At 44.8% G+C, this 23,030-nt stretch overlaps 1 protein-coding gene across 1 annotated transcript in view; it reads left to right on the forward strand.

Annotated features, from left to right (window-relative positions):
• The window catches only part of LOC137414951 (CD109 antigen-like), a 58,432-nt gene that overhangs the window by 16,841 nt on the left and 18,561 nt on the right, over positions 1–23,030 (forward strand). The window contains exons 3-9 of the mRNA XM_078783964.1: positions 7,529–7,589; positions 10,236–10,353; positions 10,872–10,986; positions 14,658–14,771; positions 15,228–15,422; positions 16,854–16,998; positions 19,029–19,205. Coding sequence (XP_078640090.1) covers positions 7,529–7,589; positions 10,236–10,353; positions 10,872–10,986; positions 14,658–14,771; positions 15,228–15,422; positions 16,854–16,998; positions 19,029–19,205 — 925 coding nt within the window. The remainder of the gene's footprint in view (positions 1–7,528; positions 7,590–10,235; positions 10,354–10,871; positions 10,987–14,657; positions 14,772–15,227; positions 15,423–16,853; positions 16,999–19,028; positions 19,206–23,030) is intronic.

Raw genomic sequence — 23,030 nt, forward strand, 5'->3', positions numbered from 1 at the left:
CGCAGGAACTCGAAGAGTCCGAATGGCGTGATGACCGCCGTCTTCGGGACGTCCTCCGGCCTGACGGGGACCTGATGGTAGCCGCGTATGAGGTCCACCTTCGAGAAGAAGGACCTGCCCGCCAAACGGGCGGAAAAGTCCTGAATGTGGGGGACGGGGTAGCGGTCGGGAGTCGTGGCGTCATTGAGACGGCGATAGTCCCCGCACGGTCGCCATCCCCTGCCGGGCTTCGGCACGATGTGCAGCGGCGACGCCCAAGCGCTCTCTGAGCGCCGAACGATGCCGAGTCGCTCCAGGGTAGCGAACCCCGCTTTTGCCACCGCCAGCTTCGTCGGCTCGAGGCGGCGTGCTCGGGCGTAGACCGGTGGCCCGACGGTGGGGATGTGATGGGCCACCCCGTGCTTGACGGCCCCCGCCGAGAAGGTGGGCCGCGTGAGGGCCGGGAAGCTGGCGAGGAGGCGGGTGAATGCGTCCGCTGCCGGAAGCGTACAGCCCAACGTGGCCGGAACCGAATCGTTCGGCAAGCCGCTTGGCAAGCCGCCCGTTGAGCTGGGCAACGCACAAGCGAGCGAGCTGAACGTCTCGGCCTGGACAAGCCATCTGCGCTTGACGTCGACCAGGAGCCCATTAGCGCACAGGAAGTCCGCGCCAAGCAGTGCCATGGGCACGTCGGCGGTGACGAACGTCCATCGGAAAACCTGCCCTCCAAACCGCAGAGAGAGGCAGCGTTTTCCGTACGTACGGATGGGCGTCCCGTTCGTGGCAAGCAGCGCGGGGCCCCCACCCGCGGCGTGCTTGTCTGACGTGCCGGCGGGAATGACACTCACCTGCGCTCCCGTGTCGCACAGGTAACGGCGCCCGGAGAAGGTGTCCGTTATGAACAGCAGGCTGCTCGAACGGCCGGCGCTCATCGCCACTATTGAGCGCCGGCCCGGGCGTTTCCCGACCCGTTGAAGGAGCACGGCGGATGACACCGCCGAGCTTCGTGGCCGAACCTGGCGTGGAACCAGCACCAGGTGGTGGAGCTGGAGGAGCGCGGCTGGCTCCGCCAGGCCGGTGGAGTTGGCGGGTTTCCCCGCGGTGGCGGTTTTCGCCGTGGCGGTGGGCGGGGCGTGGCGGCGCTCACGAGGCGCGTATCAGCATGCTGCTGAACATCAGCGTGCTGTAGAAGCGGATGCTGTGGAACATGCTGCTGAACATCAGCGTCGAGGGCCGCGACGGCCACGCCGACGCTCGCCCGCGTGTCCGAAGCGGCGAAGTACCTGTCCGCCTCGGCTGCCAATGCTCGGGGTTCCGTTCGCTCGGTCCCGGCCAACGCGAGGCGAACCTGCGCTGGAAGTTGGCGCCGGAAAAGCGCCCGGAATAGCGAACCGGGGGCCTCGTCGCCCAACAGGGACAGCATATGGTCCATTCGGACCGACGGGCGCGTCTCACCGAGCTCGGGGAGATCCAGGAGGCGGTCGGCACGTGCGTCGTCCGTGAGACCGAACGTGGCTAGGAGTATCCGCTTGAGTGTCTCGTACTTGTGGCCGTCCGGTGGGTGGCGAAGGACGGACACAACTCGAGCGGCCGTGCCGGGCCCGAGGGAGGCGACGACATGGCAGTAGCGCAGGTCGTCGTTGGTGAGGCGCCGAAGCTGAAACTGGGCTTCGGCTTGAACGAACCAGACCTCGGCCTGGGCCTCCCAAAATTCGGGAAGTTTAATCGCCATTGCCATGGCGTCGTGTTCGGAAGGATCGCTACGGCAGATCCAACGTCGAGGGTCACCAGTAAAGCGCGGCGTTACGCGCGCTGCTTGTGAGCAACGAGGAAGCGGACAAGCGGTAACATATAAACGTCTTTATTGTAAGACTACACTGTAACACTGAAAATGCTCCGGGCTGGTCGCCCGGTGTATATCATGAGGCCACGCCTACCCCTCGGGCGTGGCCACCGCCCACTTGGTGCGTGGAATGATGTCACCACGCCAGTGGGCTTTTGTGTCCGCCACAAAATGATGGTTTATGTTGATGTTTTGCCAATCACATTAGTATCTGAGTTTCTCTGTCGTGCTTTGAAGAAGAAGAATAAGCCAAACACTTTTCTTCACGCTGTTTCCTGTATTCTGTTTGTTTAAAATCACGATCATTAATTATGAGAAATGGGAATAAAGCTGAAGCATTTTGCAAGTTGAAAAAATATCTGATGTATCATCTCATCCATATGTATTACCAAAGTGTATTGCTGTAGATATGTTCTGTTGTTCAAATACCGTCTAAACTCTAAAGGAAGAAGTAAAAAAAAAATCTCGGGAATTTCTCCAGCCTCACAACTAATTAATGACGTTTTTGTATTTTCTTGTGTAAATTTGGAGGAGATATTGTTGCAGGTGTTAGCTTGTGTTACATATTTATGTGAATGTATGTGAATTACCATTCATGTCTTTGTTTATCCGTGTGTAGTATATTAAGTTGTTGTGTAGTTGTTGTGGTTGGAGGGTCAGGAGCCCTTCTGAGGGAGTGGCCGGAAACGGAAGTGACCGGAAACGGAAGAGAAAAAGACACGAGGAAAAAAGGACGAGTATTCTTCTTCCTCGTCCCGCTCCGACAAAAGGTGGGATCGACCTTGCGCTGCGTGGAAAAGCGGCGTTCCGATCCGAAGCCTGGCTGGCGAGAGGAATTACCGGGACGTGTATCTGCCCGGTGGAGACGGCAAGTTGACGTGGGGCCGTGCATCGACCCTGCGCCTGGCCTCGTTTGCGGCACCGTCCAAACAGACGCGTGCGGGTCGCACGTTGGGGCCTAACGCGCCTTGCACGCGGCGTGGGGTTTGGCTTGCTTTACCGTATCCGCTTCGCGTGGCCACGAGGGGCTGCAGCCACGGTGCCTGGTACGATACCTGCCCGGTGGAAACACGTCCACTCGGGGTTCGTTCTACCGCCCGAGTGCGGTGACGGCGACCATCATCTTGGTCAGGAGGGGCCCAGAGACATTGTGCGGGACCGAGACCAAAAGGGTGTCGTGAGTACTCACCGGGACACACGTATATAAGATGGCCATCTTACTCATAGGAAAGTGCTTGTGAATTGGGAATTGTTGATGGTTGTATATGGTTGATTGCTCGGGGAAAATCTCCGTGGTTGTGTCATTGCAATTGTATGGTCATTCCCATTGAAATATATCCTTGAACGTCAGTTGTCTCTGGGGTGAAATTCATATGGATTGCGTGGCGAAAGCGCATATTTAATACAGCTTTCTGGCGAAGTTCCTCTCACGGTCCGGGGGTCACCGAGACCAGGTATTCACCGAGGGGACCACGTAACAGAATTGGGGGCTCGTCCGGGATTTAAAATTGTATAAATAATAAAATAATAATTTTTTTTATTAATTAAAATTAATTAATTAATTATTAATTGGTAAATTTTTTGTTTTGAGAAATTGGGGTAAAGTCTTGGGTGAAGGTTAACAGGTGTTAACGATAGGCACCATGGCGTTTGTGGCACAGAACTTTGGGGTAACCCCGAGTGAGGCACAGTTCCGAGCGTTGCTAAAGTCGGACCTCTTGAAATTGGCCTAACATTTTAACTTGGAGGTCCGAACTAATTTGAGGAAGGCAGAGTTGCAGGCCACGGTGATACAATCTATGGTGGGATTAGGAACATGGGACGAGTTAGCCTGGGAGTGGCTACCCGAAGAACCAGAAGACGTTGAGCTCCGGAAACTGGAGTTGCAATTACGGAGCCAGGAACGGATCAAAGAAGAAGAAAGGAAAGCAGAAGAGAGGAGAGAAGAGAAACAAGCAGAGGAAAGGAGAGTGGAACGAGAACTCCAGGAAAGGTTAAAAGAAGAAGAAAGGAAAGCAGAAAAGGAAAGAGCAGAAGAAGAAAGGAAAGCAGAAAAGGAAAGAGCAGAAGAAGAAAGGAAAGCAGAAAAGGAAAGAGCAGAAGAAGAAAGGAAAGCAGAAGCGAGGAGAGAAGAGAAACAAGCAGAGGAAAGGAGAGTGGAACGAGAACTCCAGGAAAGGTTAGCAGAAGAAGAAAGGAAAGCAGAAGCGAGGAGAGAAGAGAAACAAGCAGAGGAAAGGAGAGTGGAACGAGAACTCCAGGAAAGGTTAGAAGGGAGAAAAGCAGAGGAGAGGAGAGCTGCAAGGGACCTCGAAGCAGAGGAGAGAAAAGCGGAAAGGGAATTAAAGGAACGTGACATGCAGCTTCAGCAAGAAATCAAATTCAAGGAGCTGGAGTTAATGAGAGAACGGGGAGAGGCACCACCCTTGCTGACGGGGTCGACACCTAACCAGAAAACCTGGGATGTGGGCAGACATGTGAGGCTGGTTCCACCGTTCAGTGAAAAGGAAGTCGCGAAATTTTTTCCACACTTTGAGAAAGTGGCTCGACAATTAAACTGGCCGGAGGAGGCCTGGACCATACTCGTGCAAAGTGTGCTGGTGGGGAAAGCTCAGGAAATTTATTCGGCGCTACCAATGGACCAATGTGCAGATTATGAGGTACTGAAGAAGCACATCCTCAAGGCCTATGAGTTGGTTCCGGAAGCTTACAGGCAAAAATTCAGGAATGCCAGGAAGAGGGAGAGTGAGACCCATGTGGAGTTTGCCAGAGTGAAAGAAAACATGTTTGATCAGTGGTGTGAGTCAAAAGGAGTCGGGAAAGACTTCGAGACATTGCGGGACTTGATCCTGGTGGAGGAATTCCAGCAGTGTGTCCACGAGGACATCAAAGTGTACCTGCAGGAAAAGAAGGTACCAAAGTTGTGGGACGCAGCCACCATGGCAGATGATTATGCCTTAACCCACCGAATAGGGGTCCACGAACCTAACTCCTCGCCTAGATCTCCGCAGGGGAGGTGGAGAACAGCAGGTGCGGAGAACGACCATACATGGCGGCGGCCTCGAGATGATTATGGGGACAACTATGATACCCCACCGGTTCGAAATCAGAGGGATGCGGGCCCAAGACAAACTTATAGTTCGGGGGGCCCGAGGCAGACCCCGAGTTTTTCCTCCGGGCCTACTTGCACGTTTTGCAAGAAACCTGGACACTTGATGTCCAGTTGTTACCTCATGAAAAGGGACAACCCAGAGCGGAGTCCGACTAATACAACTCCGAATGCGATGGCTAGCGTAAGAAATCGCCATCAAAAGGGTTACCAACCATTTATTTCAGAGGGGTTTGTGTCACTGGATGGAGTCTCGACTAACCGGAGACCGGTTAGGATATTGAGGGACACAGGGGCCCAGCAATCTTTAATGCTTGAAGGCATTTTGCCATGGTCCGAGGAGACGGCAACGGGGGATAGTGTTCGTTTACAGGGGATCGGGGGCGGTGTTAGTGCTCCCCTTCAGGTCATCCAGTTGGAGTCCGATTTGGTGTCAGGACTGGTCACCGTCGGTTTACAAGCCACGCTTCCTGTAGAGGGTGTATCTGTGGTTATCGGGAATGATTTGGCCGGGGGTCAAGTTTATGGTAACCTGAGGGTTGGTAAAGAGCCCAGCAGGGAAAATAACACCACACCAGCTCGGGATGGCGACAAAAGTGCCAAGTTATTTGTAGGGGGACTGAACTTCAAAACAGAGGAAGAAGTTCTGACCTCTGTCTTCAACAGATATGGGCCGCTGGTGGAAGTGCGGTTGGTAAGAGACTGGGAAACACAACAGTCAAGAGGGTTCGGCTTTGTCACGTTTGCCAGCACAAAAGACGCCAAAGAGGCAGAGAAGAATTGGAATGGCAAGGATTTGGAGGGTCGGACCATAACAGTAGGGAAGGCATTTCGTAGGCGTCGAGAGGTCTACAGGAGAGGACAACTGGGCGGTAGTTTTGGTAGTGGCCGAGAAGGAGACCGCTATTCATGGGACTACAGGGACCAGTGGTCCCACCCTAATTATTAGGGAAGTTCTGAGAAGTTGAAGCACTGAAGGCGGCGGAGCCGCCGAGCCAAGATTCCTACACGAATTAACCGTGAACGCCGTTCCTAAAGGCGTCCATGTAGTGAACTTTCATGCACGGACTAACCGTGAACTCCACGTTCCTCAAGGCGCCCATGTAGAGAACTTTCCTGCACGGACTAACCGTGAACTCCGCGTTCCTAAAGGCATCCATGTAGTGAATACTCGGCTTGGCCTCCCGGAAAAAGTGCTATCGAGTTGCTTAACTTTGGATCTTTGATCAACCCCTTAACCTTCATTCCCAGGAAACTGACGGTCAAAGTCAGAGGGTCATGAGATGGAGTTTGATTTGGCAGGGACAATGTCGTTGTTGGTACTTAGTCCAGAGGGAGTAATCTGGAGGGGTTGTGGGGAAATTTTGGTTGCTTTATTTTTAAGTGATAACTGTGCCCGGGGGGAACGGATAATGTGGGGGGGGTTGAGTTATCTGGTTTGTTTCTCCAAATTGGCCGGCAAAGAAAGTTTTCGCTGGGTTCAAACTTTCTTTCTTGAAGGGGGGGAGTGTTACATATTTATGTGAGTGTATGTGAATTACCATTCATGTCTTTGTTTATCCGTGTGTAGTATATTAAGTTGTTGTGTAGTTGTTGTGGTTGGAGGGTCAGGAGCCCTTCTGAGGGAGTGGCCGGAAACGGAAGTGACCGGAAACGGAAGAGAAAAAGACACGAGGAAAAAAGGACGAGTATTCTTCTTCCTCGCCCCGCTCCGACAAAAGGTGGAATCGACCTTGCGCTGCGTGGAAAAGCGGCGTTCCGATCCGAAGCCTGGCTGGCGAGAGGAATTACCGGGACGTGTATCTGCCCGGTGGAGACGGCAAGTTGACGTGGGGCCGTGCATCGACCCCGCGCCTGGCCTCGTTCGCGGCACCGTCCAAACAGACGCGTGCGGGTCGCACGTTGGGGCCTAACGCGCCTTGCACGCGGCGTGGGGTTTGGCTTGCTTTACCGTATCCGCTTCGCGTGGCCACGAGGGGCTGCAGCCACGGTGCCTGGTACGATACCTGCCCGGTGGAAACACGTCCACTCGGGGTTCGTTCTACCGCCCGAGTGCGGTGACGGCGACCATCATCTTGGTCAGGAGGGGCCCAGAGACATTGTGCGGGACCGAGACCAAAAGGGTGTCGTGAGTACTCACCGGGACACACGTATATAAGATGGCCATCTTACTCATAGGAAAGTGCTTGTGAATTGGGAATTGTTGATGGTTGTATATGGTTGATTGCTCGGGGAAAATCTCCGTGGTTGTGTCATTGCAATTGTATGGTCATTCCCATTGAAATATATCCTTGAACGTCAGTTGTCTCTGGGGTGAAATTCATATGGATTGCGTGGCGAAAGCGCATATTTAATACAGCTTTCTGGCGAAGTTCCTCTCACGGTCCGGGGGTCACCGAGACCAGGTATTCACCGAGGGGACCACGTAACACTTGTGTTGATAACACCGCCTAGTGTATGACTGTGGCATGACAATACTGTGCACATGTACTTCCGGAGTGACCTCCAGACCGGGAGTGCCGGATGCGGAACATGGATTGTTCGAACTACTAACGGCTCCGTGTGCTTTTATACGAGCGACTGAAACATGGTGACAGAAGTGGCTTGATGCAAGTTACCCCATAACGGACTCCTTCAAGCACCACCGCGTGTACAAAAATGAGTAAATAACTGTGATCTCCCGCCACAGCGTGCTGTGCTGAAACGCCATGGGCATAGGCCTTGACTTGATCAACATGGCTGCCAACATTCCACCCCCGGACACGATGAAAATGAGTGGTGATTGGAGCAGTAATTGGGACAATTTTAGAGCTGGATTTGAGGATTATCTACTAGCAACCGGTCTGAATGAGAAGCCAGAGGAAGTGCAAGCGGCAACTCTGAGAAGGGTGATGGGCAGCGAATGTCGTCATGTTTATAAGCACAACTTGAATCTCTCAGCCGAGCAGGAGAAAGACGTGATGGCCATACTAATTGCGTTAGAGACGTACTTCAAGCCGGCAAGAAACGTGATTTTTGAACGTTACGTGTTCGGCAGCTGTAAGCAAGAAGAGGGAGAATCGATTGACAATTTTGTTACGCACCGAAGAGAGAAAGCGGCATCTTGTGAATATCGCTTATTGAAGGACGAGCTGATTAGAGACAAAATCGTTCTCGGCATTGCTAATAAGAGTACACGCCGTCGCCTCCTGAGGGAACGGGATTTAACCCTAAACACAGCCATCGAGACATGCCGGGCAGCAGAGCTCACGGACATGCGGATGAAAACAATGGAGCAGGAAAAGCCGCTGATCGACAGTGTCAATGTCACAGCGAGGCAACGGTGCAGCAGGACCGGCCCTCCAAAAGCAACAAGGCAAAACGACCACCATCCCAGCATGTCGACAGACAACCGTGCCAGATGTAAATACTGTGGCAATGCACACAGACGAGGAAGAGAACACTGTCCAGCCTATGGTAAGGCATGCAGGTTATGTGGCATGGCTAATCACTTTGCCAAAGTATGCTTTAAGAGCACGAGAAGGCCCGCAGCAGGGCAGCTGCACAAGGTGGAAAATACTGAATCTGAAGACGAAGATGATAACAGTGGCAATTACATTTACACAAGCGAGTGCATCGGTGCTTTGAGCTCGAGAGAGAAAAAATGGTTCATCACACTACAACTGCACAACAAGTTACAGCAATGCCAGCTTGACTCTGGGGCAACGTGCAACGTAATGAGCCGTAAAGACAAGATGAATCTGGCACCGAAAGCCCGACTTACCAAGTAACACGAGACTGAAGTTGTATTCTGGCGAGTTGTTCAAGTCACTGGGACTTTTCAAAACAAAGTGTGTATCGAGCATCTGAAACAGATAAGACCATTTTTGCAAATAAATAAATTAATATGTTTCGTTAGAAGAATCGCTGATTTCATTAAATTATGCAGATTTCACTCCAGATTCCGACAGTTATTTAGTCCATAAGATGCGATCATCAAATGCGAAATCATATATCGATTATATACTTGAATTAGTCCGTGAGAGGCCATTGTGGAAAATCTAATCATATAATATAAAGCATAAAATCACTCCAAGCTCCTAACTTCAAAACTATAGCACCTACAAAAGCAATGTATACAGGACAGGGTAAATATGAAGATCAGACATTTCATAATGTGAATGAGGAAAGTGAAAGATAAATTTTGAGTGCTTAATCATGCAGAAACCATTGCGGTCTGTTCCATCCAAGGCAAGGCGTTTTTAAGCAGACCGAAAAAGCTTAAGACCCCTGCGAGGGATAGCGGGCTGACCAAGGATAAAGCCTGTTTTTGTTTTTGTTAAATAAGCTGGTTAATTATCTTTTAAAGGTGTGTTTAAATTTATCCAAAGATCCAGTTTTCATTCCTGCACTCCTTTGGAGTTCCCTTAGTATGTGTGCAAACTTTGGGGTCACTAGGTTTCATGGTTTTGCAGTTATCGAGGAGACACACACACACACACATTATCTTTTATTATTATATTATAGATTATATTCATGAAAGACAGACATTTTTGTTTTTATTCCTGGAATATTTGTTAAGTGACTGTAATTAGGCCTATGGCTGCGAAAGTTTTTTTTAAATAAACCCATTATTATTATTATTATTAACTCACCTGGAACGAAGTTCAGGGGAGCTTATGCGATGGCGCATCGTCCATCCATCAGTCCATCCGTCAGTCCGTCCATCTGTCCATCAGACCATCCGTAAACACTTGAAACTTCTTCTCAGAAACCGCTGATGGGATTGCGACCAAACTTGGCACAAGTGATATTTGTTGTGTTGTGATTAAAGTTTGTTCACGGCATTTAAAAAAAATCGGGGTATAAGGGGGTCTACCAGGGGTCAAAATGGATCCAGGTTTGACCCCCCAAAATAGGAATTTGCTTTCTTCTCTGAAACTACACACACGATTTCGATGAAACTTCACCACAACCTTCACCACCCGTGATGTACCAATGTTTGTTCAAGGCATTAGAAAAATTGGGGTCTTAGGAGGTATATGGGGTTGGGGGAGAGGGGGTTGCCCCCAAAATAGGTATTTTTTTCTTTGTTTGTTTAAAGTCTTTGGATTATGTTGGCATGATTCTACATGCTGCCCTGTCTTCCAACAACCATTGAAATTGGTTTAAAATACCTTTAGTCAGTGCAGTATACTGTTTATTCTACCAGGTGAGCACCCCTATGTTTATTATTATTATTATTATTATTATAATAAAAACATATATTTTAAATGCTACAAATGTGGTCCACACCTAAATATTTATGATTCCTTGCTTTTGTAGATTCAATTGATGCTCTGGAACTACGTGGTGAAGCAGCTAAAGATGGCCGTTTGCAGGAACCCAGTCGTATTCGAAGTGACTTTCCCGAAACATGGATATGGGAAGATTCATTTACTCGGTGTGTGGTTTCAACTTCCAATAAGCTAATATAATGAAACCTTGCTCAATTAAATGTTTTCAAGACGTCAAGGTGAAGGAAGTTTAAATAAAACTGCTGTATTTAAAACTATCTGCATTTTACGTGACACACGAGATGGCAAAATGTTTGAAGTAGTCGGAGACTCGTCTGCCAGCACTACTCACTGATGGATGTTAAAAGACCTTCTATCTCTAAAATTCCCTCCGACATGATGTATATTGTGAAGAGTTGGTGAATAATCACCTTTAAAGAAAATCCAAATTCATGATGATAAATTAGGATTTTGCCAGTCATGCCAATCATGAAAATTCATGCCAATCATGATGATGACAAGTAGATTCGTTAAAGCTTTCTTTGAGACAAAAATGTACTTTTTGTTGATGTGTTTATTTATTTCCTGTGGTTATCAACAATATTGTCTCAAAGATTACTCGGTTTTTTTCATCACTTTATCTTTCCAATAGTATTGATCGATGTCAATCTCATATATTTTGTAGTGCAAACGGCATTGCCAGCATCACAGCAACAGTTCCAGATACCATCACAAGCTGGTTTGCTAGCGCCTTCTCAGTAGGGCCAAGGTTCGGTCTTGGGTTGGCATCTTCACAGGAGGTAAACCTGGCTGAATTTACTCACGTGTCACTTTCGATCACTAAATTGATTGTTTTTTTTCCCCATTGCTATGATTAAAAGCACTATCTTTCTGGTATCAAGTTAGTTGAGGAAGCAAAAACTTACAACTTTAAAAAAAAGTTTTAAAAATGAAAATCTAGAAAGCTTTTTTCAAGTTATCATACTAAAATGCGCAATTTGGTGTCTGTCTGTCTGTCTGACGATTTTTTGACCGCGATCCATTCCGTCGTTATTTATCCAATCAAGCAAACTTGACAGGATGCCTAAGGGTTACACAATGAAGGTTGTAGCGGCTTGTAGCGCATTCATTTGCCCCCCTCCCCAAGGGGATTTTCTCCTCCGAGCGGGTTTTCCCTGTCATAGCCGTCAATGGGGTTGCGTGTTGAGGTGTATATTGATGTTGTTAGCTTTATCATGGCGTTTTTCCAAGGCCGCTTCTGACAACAAAGCTAACGATAATAGCATAATATTAATGTTATTACAAAACATAATTAATACCAATACTATCCCACCTCCCGAAGGGGTTTTCCCTCCTTGAACAAACGTCGAGTCAACGTTTATAAATAGCTTATCCTGGCGTTTTTGTGGGAGCAATGGCCTCTACCGGAAGTAAAAATATTATAAACCACAAACACGTATGATTAGCTTTTTAAACAGTCGCTAATGCTCTTTATAACACTAAATGAAGGAACTTGGAGGAATCCCGACATCCATGAGGTAAGTTTTACTTACAGGACTGAGCGAAGATCTACGGTACTCTATATACCCCACAAGAGTTGGGTTAATAACATGACCCTTCCTGGCGCTACCGTGACGTTTTTCATAGCAAACTTTTGAAACTCGCTCCTGCTGTCTGCTGTTTATACAAGACTGAAAGAGAGGAAGCCCGGGTTGTGCTCATTTATCAAGCTGCTAGCTAGCGCTTGCCAAGCCAGCCATTCCTTAACGGTTTTGATTGGAGTGCTTGCTCGAATGCTTAAACCACTTGACGATCTCTCCACAATAAACTTGGTAAATGAGCATGCACCCAATGTTCTTGAGACCAGACCATAGATCGACTGTAATCTATATACCCCAAAGAGGAATGACTCTTCTTGCACGTGGTTTGGCCGCCATCTTGGAAAAACGGAAAAACTTTGCACCACCATATTTCCAAAAGTGCTGAATATAAAAAATTGAGACATGGCTCATTGTAAAGAACTCTCCATGGGGAATAAAATATGTTAATGATGATGTAATAGGTGCCTCCATTATGACGTCATAATTCGACAAGTACAAAACTTCAACCGATCAATATGAAATTTATTGAGCATCATCAAGGAATAAATTAGTTTAGAAAACAAATAATGATGACGTCATCGGGCACGTGGTTTGGCCGCCATATTTGTCCAAAATGGCTGATAAAAAAGTACATTCCGGCAAGTCCTCGGTCTCTGACCGATTTTTCATCTGTCTGTCTGTCTGTTTGTCACCGGTCTACAGGTCACAATTCTAAACCGATCGTCACGAAACTTTACCAAGTTGTATCGGTCGTCCCAATTGAGAAGCCTATTGATTTTGAGGTCAAAGGTCATCTGGAGGTCAAATTTCTAAAATCGCCATTTTAAATCTGATTGACTTGAAAATTGAATACTATCTGTATATTGAGTCACTACATTGGGCAATGGAATATTTTTGAGGTCAAAAGGTCAAAGGTCAACTCAAAGGTCAAATTTTTAAAATCATCAATTCTCATCTAAAAAGCCATCAATTCTCAACCGATTTACTTGAAAATTGAACAGCATTTGCATATCGAGTCACTCAATTGGGAAACATACTATTTTTGAGGTCAAAAGGTCAACTCAAGGTCAAACTTCCAAAATCAACACTTTTCATCTGAAAAACCGTCAATTTTCATCCTATTGACCCGAGCTTTGATCAAGATTGTCAATTTTAATCTTGATGAAATGGACAATTTGCTGTATCAATATCATTTTTTCCATTAGGGAGGGGGGGGGTGGATTTTGCAAGTATCGTGCTCCGCATGACGTCTTCTTGTTTTTTTCCTCCACCAGTTTATGCCGACATGGCGCTCATGAAATTGCATCTTGATTGGATGAAGTTTTGTACTTGTCGAATTATCGAATTATGACGTGATAATGGAGGCCTTGGGCCTAGAGAGTTAAACATTGGGCACAGTCTCTTCCAGGGCAAGACAAATATGTGTGTAAAGTATGGCGATGCTATGTGCAACGATGTAGACGTAGGACTGCGCACAAACAGACATACAGACAGACAGACAGACAGACAAACCAACCAATCAACATACTTGCCGGAATCTTTTCCGGCAAGTAACAAACAGACAGAACCACAAACGCAACCAACCAATATACTTGAAAAATCTTAGATTTTGCAAGTAAAAAAAATCGCACCCCTGTCCGAAGGAAGCGGTTCAGTTTAGCATTTTTAATATGAATTAGGCAAAGCCTGGAAATGAACGAAACCCTTTAGAACCCTTTACAATTACCCTTTAGAATTACCCTTTGGAACCCATTATAATTACCCTTTAGAACCCATTATAATTACCCTTTGGAACCCATTATAATTACCCTTTGGAACCCATATAATTACTCTTTAAAACTCATTTGAATTACTCTTTAGAACCCTCTAGAATTACACTTTTGAACCCTCTAGAATTAAACACGGTGGGTTAGAAAGGTTCTTCTTCAATTTTAACGGATGGATGAAAGGAAGGACCGAGCCAAATATTGATGCGGCTTCACCACTTAAAAATATTATAAACTACAAACATATGATTACATTTTTAAACAGTCACCACTGCTGTTTAACACTAAACTGAAAGAAATATGGAGGAATCCCAACATCCTTGAAGCATTCCATGCTTCTCGCATCCACTACAGACTAATGGACCCGAGCCTAGATCTACTGTAATCTATATACCCCAGAGAGGATGATAACATGACCCCTCTTGTTGCTCTTGTAGGGAGTGGGTGCACCAGTATTGTAAAATGTAATTATTGTGTCGTTTATGTTGTTCAAATTACAGCATTGTATTGGAAAAAAAATTCTTTAAACTCAGACACAAGGCTAGCTACAGATATACAGTATACCGATTTTAGTTGCCTGATAACCTATTGAAAAGAATAGGCCACTGTGTGCTGGTAACTGACTGCATTTTATGTTCCTGCTCTCGTTGAGGTCAATTTTTGCAGCATCGCTTCCAAAGAAGCAAAGACTCTAAAGGACTAAATTCTCAGCTATTAAATCATTCAGACTGGCTGTTGTGGGACCGGAATGCCGTCCACAGAAAGCTTTATTTATTTATTTTTACATAGTTGTTTTTCATACAGGTATGCTCATGGAAGAGCAGATCGACAGGGGACAATGGAACAATAGACAAAATGGGGAAAAGGGAAAAAAGTGGGACAACAGCAAATGATGTTCTGTGGGGCAAGGAGAGAAACTGTTGGAGAACAACACAAAATAAAACGATTGAGCCGATTTCATTTCGATGTACTTTGTGTGGCTCCAAAAATAACTTATACAATTGAGATTTTAATTGGTTTTCTTTTCGTTGCTTTAATTATTCAAAGCACCATGCCGACCAGGACATTGTTTTGTAATCGATGTTTTCCTTTGTTTATCTGAAGCTGATATCCTTCCTGCCATTCTTCATTTATCTTGATCTGCCATACTCGATAATTCGAGGAGAAGACTTTCTTTTGAAGGTCGTCATTTTCAACTACCTGTCTCAAGATCAACAGGTGGGTGAAACATTTCAGATGCAGGTCCAGGATTTCAGAAAAGGGGTGGGGTGGGGGTGAATGGGGCCATTTGAACAGAGAAAGAGTGTGTGTGTGTGTGTGTGTGTGTGTGTGTGTGTGTGTGTGTGTGTGTGTGTGTGTGTGTGTGTGTGTGTGTGTGTGTGTGTGTGTGTGTGTGAGTAACAGTGCACCTGCTTTTGTTCATCGCATGTCTGCCTGATTCCTGCACTGTGATCTTCATTTCATCGTCGGTATTGTCTCTTTTCCATGTGTTGTATTCCTGGGATTTACTGATGCAAATGGTTGATCCCCCTGCAGTTTACCATCAATGCCTGCAATCCTGTTTTGAACCTTTCGCCTCACCTGTACATCTTCCTGCAATGGTTGCGATATCAAATGATTCACTGTATCGAGACGATAGGATAACATCATCTCCCCTAAACCCCTTCCACACAGGTCGCTGTAACGTTGAAAGAGAGTCAATCCTTTGAGTTGTACTCTGCAAGGCAAAGCATCATCACAGTGCGCAGTAAAGAGGGTGCAAGTCTGGCCTTTGCCTTGACCCCAAGGACATTAGGCCAAGTACCGATGACAGTCAAGGCTCAGTCCGCACATGCTTCCGACGCCGTTACTGATCACGTGTTGGTCAAGGTATCGTGGCGTTCATACCTGATTTTAATTGCTTTTCCATTTATTTTTACACAACATGGAGCCTGATGGAATAGCCAAGTGACAGAGGGTAAAAGGGCAATGTTGGAGGCAGTGGGGTCACAGTTGCTACAACTTGCTTCAAACCAATTAATGTCGTTTTGTCCACAATGTCACAATTGGATAACTTCATGACACAATGTCACAATTGGATAACTTAATGTCACGATGTCACAATTGGATAACTTAATGTCACGATGTCACAATTGGATAACTTAATGTCACAATGCCACAATTGGATAACTTAATGTCACAATGTCACAATTGGATAACTTAATGTCACGATGTCACAATTGGATAACTTAATGTCACGATGTCACAATTGGATAACTTAATGTCACAATGTCACAATTGGATAACTTAATGTCACAATGTCACAATTGGATAACTTAATGTCACAATGTCAACAATTGGATAACTTCATGTCACAATGCCACAATTGGATTTTTTAATGTCACAATGTCAACAATTGGATAACTTAATGTCACAATGTCACAATTGGATAACTTAATGTCACAATGTCAACAATTGGATAACTTAATGTCACGATGTCACAATTGGATAACTTAATGTCACAATGTCACAATTGGATAACTTAATGTCACAATGTCACAATTGGATAACTTAATGTCACAATGTCAACAATTGGATAACTTCATGTCACAATGCCACAATTGGATTTTTTAATGTCACAATGTCAACAATTGGATAACTTAATGTCACAATGTCACAATTGGATAACTTAATGTCACAATGTCAACAATTGGATAACTTAATGTCACGATGTCACAATTGGATAACTTAATGTCACGATGTCACAATTGGATAACTTAATGTCACAATGCCACAATTGGATAACTTCATGTCACAATGTCACAATTGGATAACTTCATGTCACAATGTCACAATTGGTCAACTTCATGTCACAATGTCACAATTGGATAACTTCATGTCACAATGTCACAATTGGATAACTTAATGTCACAATGTCACAATTGGATAACTTAATGTCACAATGTCACAATTGGATAACTTAATGTCACAATGTCACAATTGGATAACTTAATGTCACAATGTCACAATTGGATAACTTAATGTCATAATGTCACAATTGGATAACTTAATGTCACAATGTCACAATTGGATAACTCAATGTCACAATGTCACAATAAGATGAACATAATGAAGATTCTGATTTGCAGTGTAGGAAAAATACACGCACACAGGTTATGAATGTACATTTAAATTTCGTGTACACCGTCCCAATACTTTTGGTAATGCAGTGTTATTTGAAATACTATGGTTATCTGTACAATTTGGTGAGCAAGTTATCAATTAATTTGGACTTTGACTCAAATTTTTTATCCCCACCAGGCCGAAGGAAAGAGAAGAACCTTCTCCAAAGTTGTGTTGATTGACCGACGTTCTGGAGATACCAACATTACATCGGAGATCCTCAAGTTCACCTATCCAAGCAATATGGTGCAAGGAAGTGCAGTGGCTCATGTTTCAGCCGTGGGTATGTCCGCTTTATACTCAGACTAAGTGAAGTTGCACAAAACCAGCAGGGGCACTGCATCATGAGGTACATTGTCCCTTTGAGGTAACTCAATGTGGTTATCCTGCTAAGAACAAAAAAAAAACACGGAAAAACAAAACAGTAGGCCATTGTCCAGAAAATATAGTGTAATACATAAAGAAGGGATATATAAATGGAGTACTCGTGTTATGGGTGTTGGTTGCTATGCTTGAATATTTCACCCCAAAATTTAACCACCCCAAATCCACCCCAAATCCACCTCCTTCAAATTCTGTTTTCTTTCCTGAAATCCCCTGCAGTGTCCATCTTGTTTATCCCGTGTACCTCGCCCCAGCCCTCTCCTTTCCACAGATCTCTTGATGTGCATGTTCTCTACTATGGTTGTGCTTCCCTCTCTCTCACCCCTCTTGTCTCCCATGCCCTTTATTATATGTTATATGTGTTAGCTCTTACACGAGCCTCAACTTGGTATACAATAAATAAATAAATAAATAAATAAACCTCCATCTGCTCGACCAATTATCCATCCATGTACTTTTATGGGTGCGATATTCCAAAAACCGTTAAACATTCAACTTTCATATTGCAGACAGCTGTTCATAGTGGCATTATCTCATCCTGGTTAGATAGCAGCTGTAGTTGCCTGAATTATGTTGCCGTGGCAACTATCTTGGCAACTTGGTTTGTACATGTGCGCAATTTCAAAAAACGTTCAAGATTTAGCTTTTAATTGTTCAGATCTATTCCTCGTACCACCCACAAGGCAGGCTGGGGACCGAGAGTATCAGCTCCTTGTTTTAACTCATTCTGTCCAGCAACAAGTAAACACACACACATGTATATATATATATATATAATTTTATAAACAGGAATCAAATTCCTGCGAGGGGCTAACTGTGAAAAAATTCTGACTCAATGTGGGGCTCGAACCACGGACCTCCGTTGATAATGCGTCAACAGCCCACTGTGCTATTGAGCCAGCTGCAATCTCCTCAGAACTTTTCCACACTCAACACTGCGAGCTTTATCATGGCCGATGTCTTACGTGCCTGCTAGGCAGACCCCGAATGTTAGCGTAAGTATATGCATGCGTATGTATGTGTGAATAAGTAGAAATGCATTGAAGATTAATTCAAATACAATTTATACATATATATGATAAATTGATATTTGAGATGAAGTTAAGTGAATGTGTTGTGCATGTCTTGTGGATATTACAGACAAGTGGAGCCAAATGGATTCTTGTGTGTCAGGGTGAGGGCATGGAGTAAATTGCTGGAGGTTTTAAGCAGGGTGACTTGCCCAACACCTTTTGACAGGTGGCATCCCCTGGTTTGAGGCAATAAAATAAGACAAACAAGGCTGTAATGTTTTGGACAGATCTATCCGGTACACACATATAATAAAGGCCATGGAGCATGAGTGGTGCATCAACTGCATGAAATGGCACGGAATTGAAAGGTAAAACTAGGGGCTGTTTCAGTGATTAATCAGTTACAGAATACTTCAAGAAGGTGCAAACATCGTGCTGCCAAGGCGCAATTATTAATCGACACAACTCTAGCTCCTCAAGAGTTGCCCATATGGTGCAGATGTTACTTTATATTTGCAGGAACAGGTAAACAGGTCTTTCTTTACCTGAGTTTACAAAGGCAAGATGGGACATAGAAAACTTTGAAGACGTTTTGACCTTAAAGACCCTGTTTTTACCATGTCCAGGCCCATACGGGTAACGAAAAATGAGAATATCCGAAATGCAATACATAGAAATTGCATGACCTCAGGTTGCAAGCTTATTTAGGGGGTATTTACAAGGTGGCAGGATATCCTCGAGGTAGGCACAGAAAAGTCTGTTTTAATACATTTTTATTCCAGGCTAAAAGGCATCAAAACGTGAAAAATTTGAAAGGGGGTGTAGACTTTCTACAGGCACTGTGTATGATCAGTGAGATGTACTGCCATACGTTTTCTCATTGTTATCAAAATGTGTTTTGTGTTTTCTTTTCAAGGAGATATTATGGGACCATCTATTGAGGGCCTGCACCATCTTGTACAGATGCCATACGGCTGCGGAGAACAGAACATGGTCAAATTCGCTCCCAATGTTTACGTCCTGCAGTACCTTGATTCCACAGATAAATCGGTCGAAAGCCTCCGTCAGAAGGTCATATCCTACATGGTTCGAGGTCAGCAGCATGTTCATGTCAAATCTAAATTATGAAAACATGGTTGTGTTCATACTTTGATTGGTGTGTGTTTTATATGTATTTACTGATGTGTTGTATAATGACCCTCGCCAGAGGAGAGGGAGGATATTCCATTTGAGTCCGTTTGTTTGTTCCTTGGCAAAAAAAAAAAAATTCTTTTGCAAGTATGTTGATCACTCCGGTGTGTGTGTGTGTGTGTGTGTGTGTGTGTGTGTGTGTGTGTGTGTGTGTGTGTGTGTGTGTGTGTGTGTGTGTGTGTGTGTGTGTGTGTGTGTGTGTGTGTGTGTGTGTGTGTGTGTGTGTGTGTGTGTGTGTGTGTGTTTGTCTGTCCGCTCACTTATACTTGCCTACAGGTCACAATTTGAAACCGATATTCACGAAACTTCACCAAATGGTACAGTTCGTGGTCAGACAAAATCCTATATTTGTTTGAGGTCAAAAGGTCAAAAAGTCAACATAGGCCAAAGGTCAACCACTTTTTTCAAATTTCTAAAATCCTCAATTTTAATCCAATTGACTTGAAATTTGAATAGGATTTACATATCGGCTAACTGAATTCAACCACCAACTATTTCTGAGATCAGCATAGGCCAAAAGGTCAACATAAGCGAAAGGTCAACAACAATTTCACATTTCTAAAATCCTCAATTTTCATCCGATTGACTTGAAATTTGAATAGGATTTACATATCGGCGAACTGAATTCAACCACCAACTATTTTTGCGATCAGCATGGGCCAAAAGATAAACATAGGCCAAAGGTAAACCACTTTTTTTGAAAATTCTAAAATGCTCAATTTTCATCCGATTGACTTGAAATTTGAAAAGGATTTACATATCGGCTAACTGAATTCAACCACCAACTATTTCTGAGATCAGCATAGGCCAAAAGGTCAACATAAGCGAAAGGTCAACAACAATTTCACATTTCTAAAATCCTCAATTTTCATCCGATTGACTTGAAATTTGAATAGGATTTACATATCGGCTTACTGAATTCAACCACCTACTATTTTTGAGATCAGCGTTGGCCAAAAGGTCAACATAGGCCAAAGATCAACAACAATTTCACATTTCTAAAATGATCAATTTTCATCCGATTGACTTGAAATTTGAAAAGGATTAACATATCGGCTAACTGAATTCAACCACCAACTATTTTTGGGATCACCATAGGCCAAAGGGTCAATATAGGCCAAAGGTCAACAACAATTTCAAATTTCTAAAATCCTCAATTTTCATCCGATTCACTTGAAATTTGCATGGGATTTACATATCAGCAAACTGAATTCATATATTTTTGAGATCACCATAGGCCAAAAGAGCAACATAGGCCAAAGGTCAACAACAATTTCAAATTCCTAAAATCCTCAATTTTCATCCGATTCACTTGAAATTTGAATGGGATTTACCTATCGGTCAACTGAATTCAACCAACAACTATTTTTAAGATCAGCATAGGCCAAAAGGTCAAAATAGGCCAAAGGTCAACCACTTTTTTCAAATCTCTAAAAGCCTCTATTTTCATCCAATTGACTTGAGATTTGAAAAGGATTTATCTATCGGCTAACTGAATTCAACCACCAACTATTTTTGAGATCAGCATAGGCCAAAAGGGCAACATCGGCCAAAGGTCAACAACAATTTCACATTTCTAAAATCCTCAATTTTCATCCGATTGACTTGGAGCCTGAAATTTGAATGGGATTTACACATCAGGTAACTGAATTCAACCACCAACTATTTTTGAGATCAGCATAGGCCAAAGGGTCAACATAGGCCAAAGGTCAACAACAATTTCAAATTTCTAAAATCCTCAATTTTCATCTGATTGACTTGAAATCTGAATAGGATATGCATATACAACAACATGCATTTTAAGGTCATTTTCCCTGCTAGAGCGGGGGTTAGCCTTGCGGCCCCCATGACAATCTCCTCCATTTTGCCCTATTTTCTGCATCTCTCCTTGTTAACCCCCTTGCCCGCATTTCTTCTTCCACCATCTTTAGCCAAGTCTTTCTCGGTCTTCCCCATCCTCTACTTCCTTCTACATCAATTTCCATCACTCTTCTCAACCAGTCACTTTCATCCTTCCTCAACACATGACCAAACCATCTCAGCCTGTTCCTCTTCACAGCATCAATCACAGGCAATATTCCCATCATCTTTCGCAATTCATCATTTGTCTTCCTCTCTCTCAACGATACTCCGCACATCCATCGAACCATTCGCATTTCCACCCTTTCCAGCCTTCGTTGCTGCTCTACGTTCATTACCCATGTCTCGCTCCCATAAATCATAACACTTCTCACACATGCAGCATACACCTTTCCCTTCAGCTTCAGCGACACTCTCCTCCTCATCAGCATGCCACTCAGTTCCCGAAACTTCTTCCATGCACATCTCACTCGAGCAACCGTTGCTGAGTCTGATCCACCTTCTCCATTCAGCATGTCTCCGAGGTAGCAAAATGTTTTCACACCTTCCAGCTTCACGCCATCTCCAAGATACAACTCAACATTTCCTCCATCTGCAGCTCCCTCTGTGCACACCTTACATTTGAATGTAGCTGCCACACTGGTAAATGACCCTCTCAGACCACGACATTTTTGATGAACCCACTCAGCGCACATTGTACATTGAATGGAGTTCACTCCGACACCCTTCCTGCACACAGCACACAGCCACTTCCCAGTTCTTTCCACCTCACCACATGCTTTACCACTTGCCATCACCTTCGTCTTTCCGATATTCACCTTCAGACCTTTTGTCTCCATACATTCCTTCCACTTGTTCATCTTTTCCTTCAGTCCATCCATACTTTCCGCAATCAACACCAGATCATCTGCATACAACAACTCCCACGGTAAACCCTCCTTTACGTTCTGAGCCAGCACCTCCATCACAGCTACAAATAGTAGTGGACTTAGTACCGACCCCTGATGCACTCCCACCTTCACCTCAAACTCACCACTGTTCCCGTCCTTCGTCCTTACAGCTGTGCGCGCTCTTTTGTACATTGCCATCACTACTCTGATCAACCATTCCTCCACTCCTAACTTCCTCAATGCCCATGTCAATACTTTGCGTGGAACCCTATCGAATGCTTTCTCCAGATCAACAAACCCAAAAAACAACCTCTTCCTCTTCTCCATGTACTTCTCCTGCAACTGTCTCACAATGAAAAGTGCATCTGTCGTTCCTCTTCCTGGCATAAATCCAAACTGCATTTCGTCGATCTTCACTTTCTTCCTTATCCTCCTCTCCAACACCCTTTCCAATACCTTCATTGCATGCTCCAATAACTTTATCGCTCGGTACGAGTCACACTCCAGAGGGTCACCTTTCCCCTTGTATAGAGGGACGAGGGTACTCAGTTCCCAATACACTGGAATGCGGCCTTCTTTCACCACCAGATTACAGATCTCTGTCATTCTCTTCACACCCCAACTTCAACATATCTCCCACAACTCCCGTCGGCCCTCCCGCTTTTCCACTCTTCATTGCTTTTATCGCTTCCTCAACTTCCTTCTCAGTTATCTTCTCTGCCGGTCCTAAAACTGGGTTACTCTCCATGTTGCCATCCCATTCATTCTCGGTATTCAACAGCATTTCCATATATCTTTTCCATCTTCCTTTAATTCCATCTGGGTGGACAACGATTTGTCCCACTTCATCCTTCAAGCAACTCACCCCCATCACATCACACCTCTCTTTCGCTATGTGATTTGCAATCCTGAATACTGCTTTCTGACCCTCTTCCGAATCCAAGCGTTCTCCGAACATTTTCCTACATGCCTCCTGC

This window comes from Myxine glutinosa, chromosome 8 (assembly GCF_964187855.1).
Source record: "Myxine glutinosa chromosome 8, kmMyxGlut1.1, whole genome shotgun sequence".
NCBI classification, from domain to species: domain Eukaryota; kingdom Metazoa; phylum Chordata; class Myxini; order Myxiniformes; family Myxinidae; genus Myxine; species Myxine glutinosa.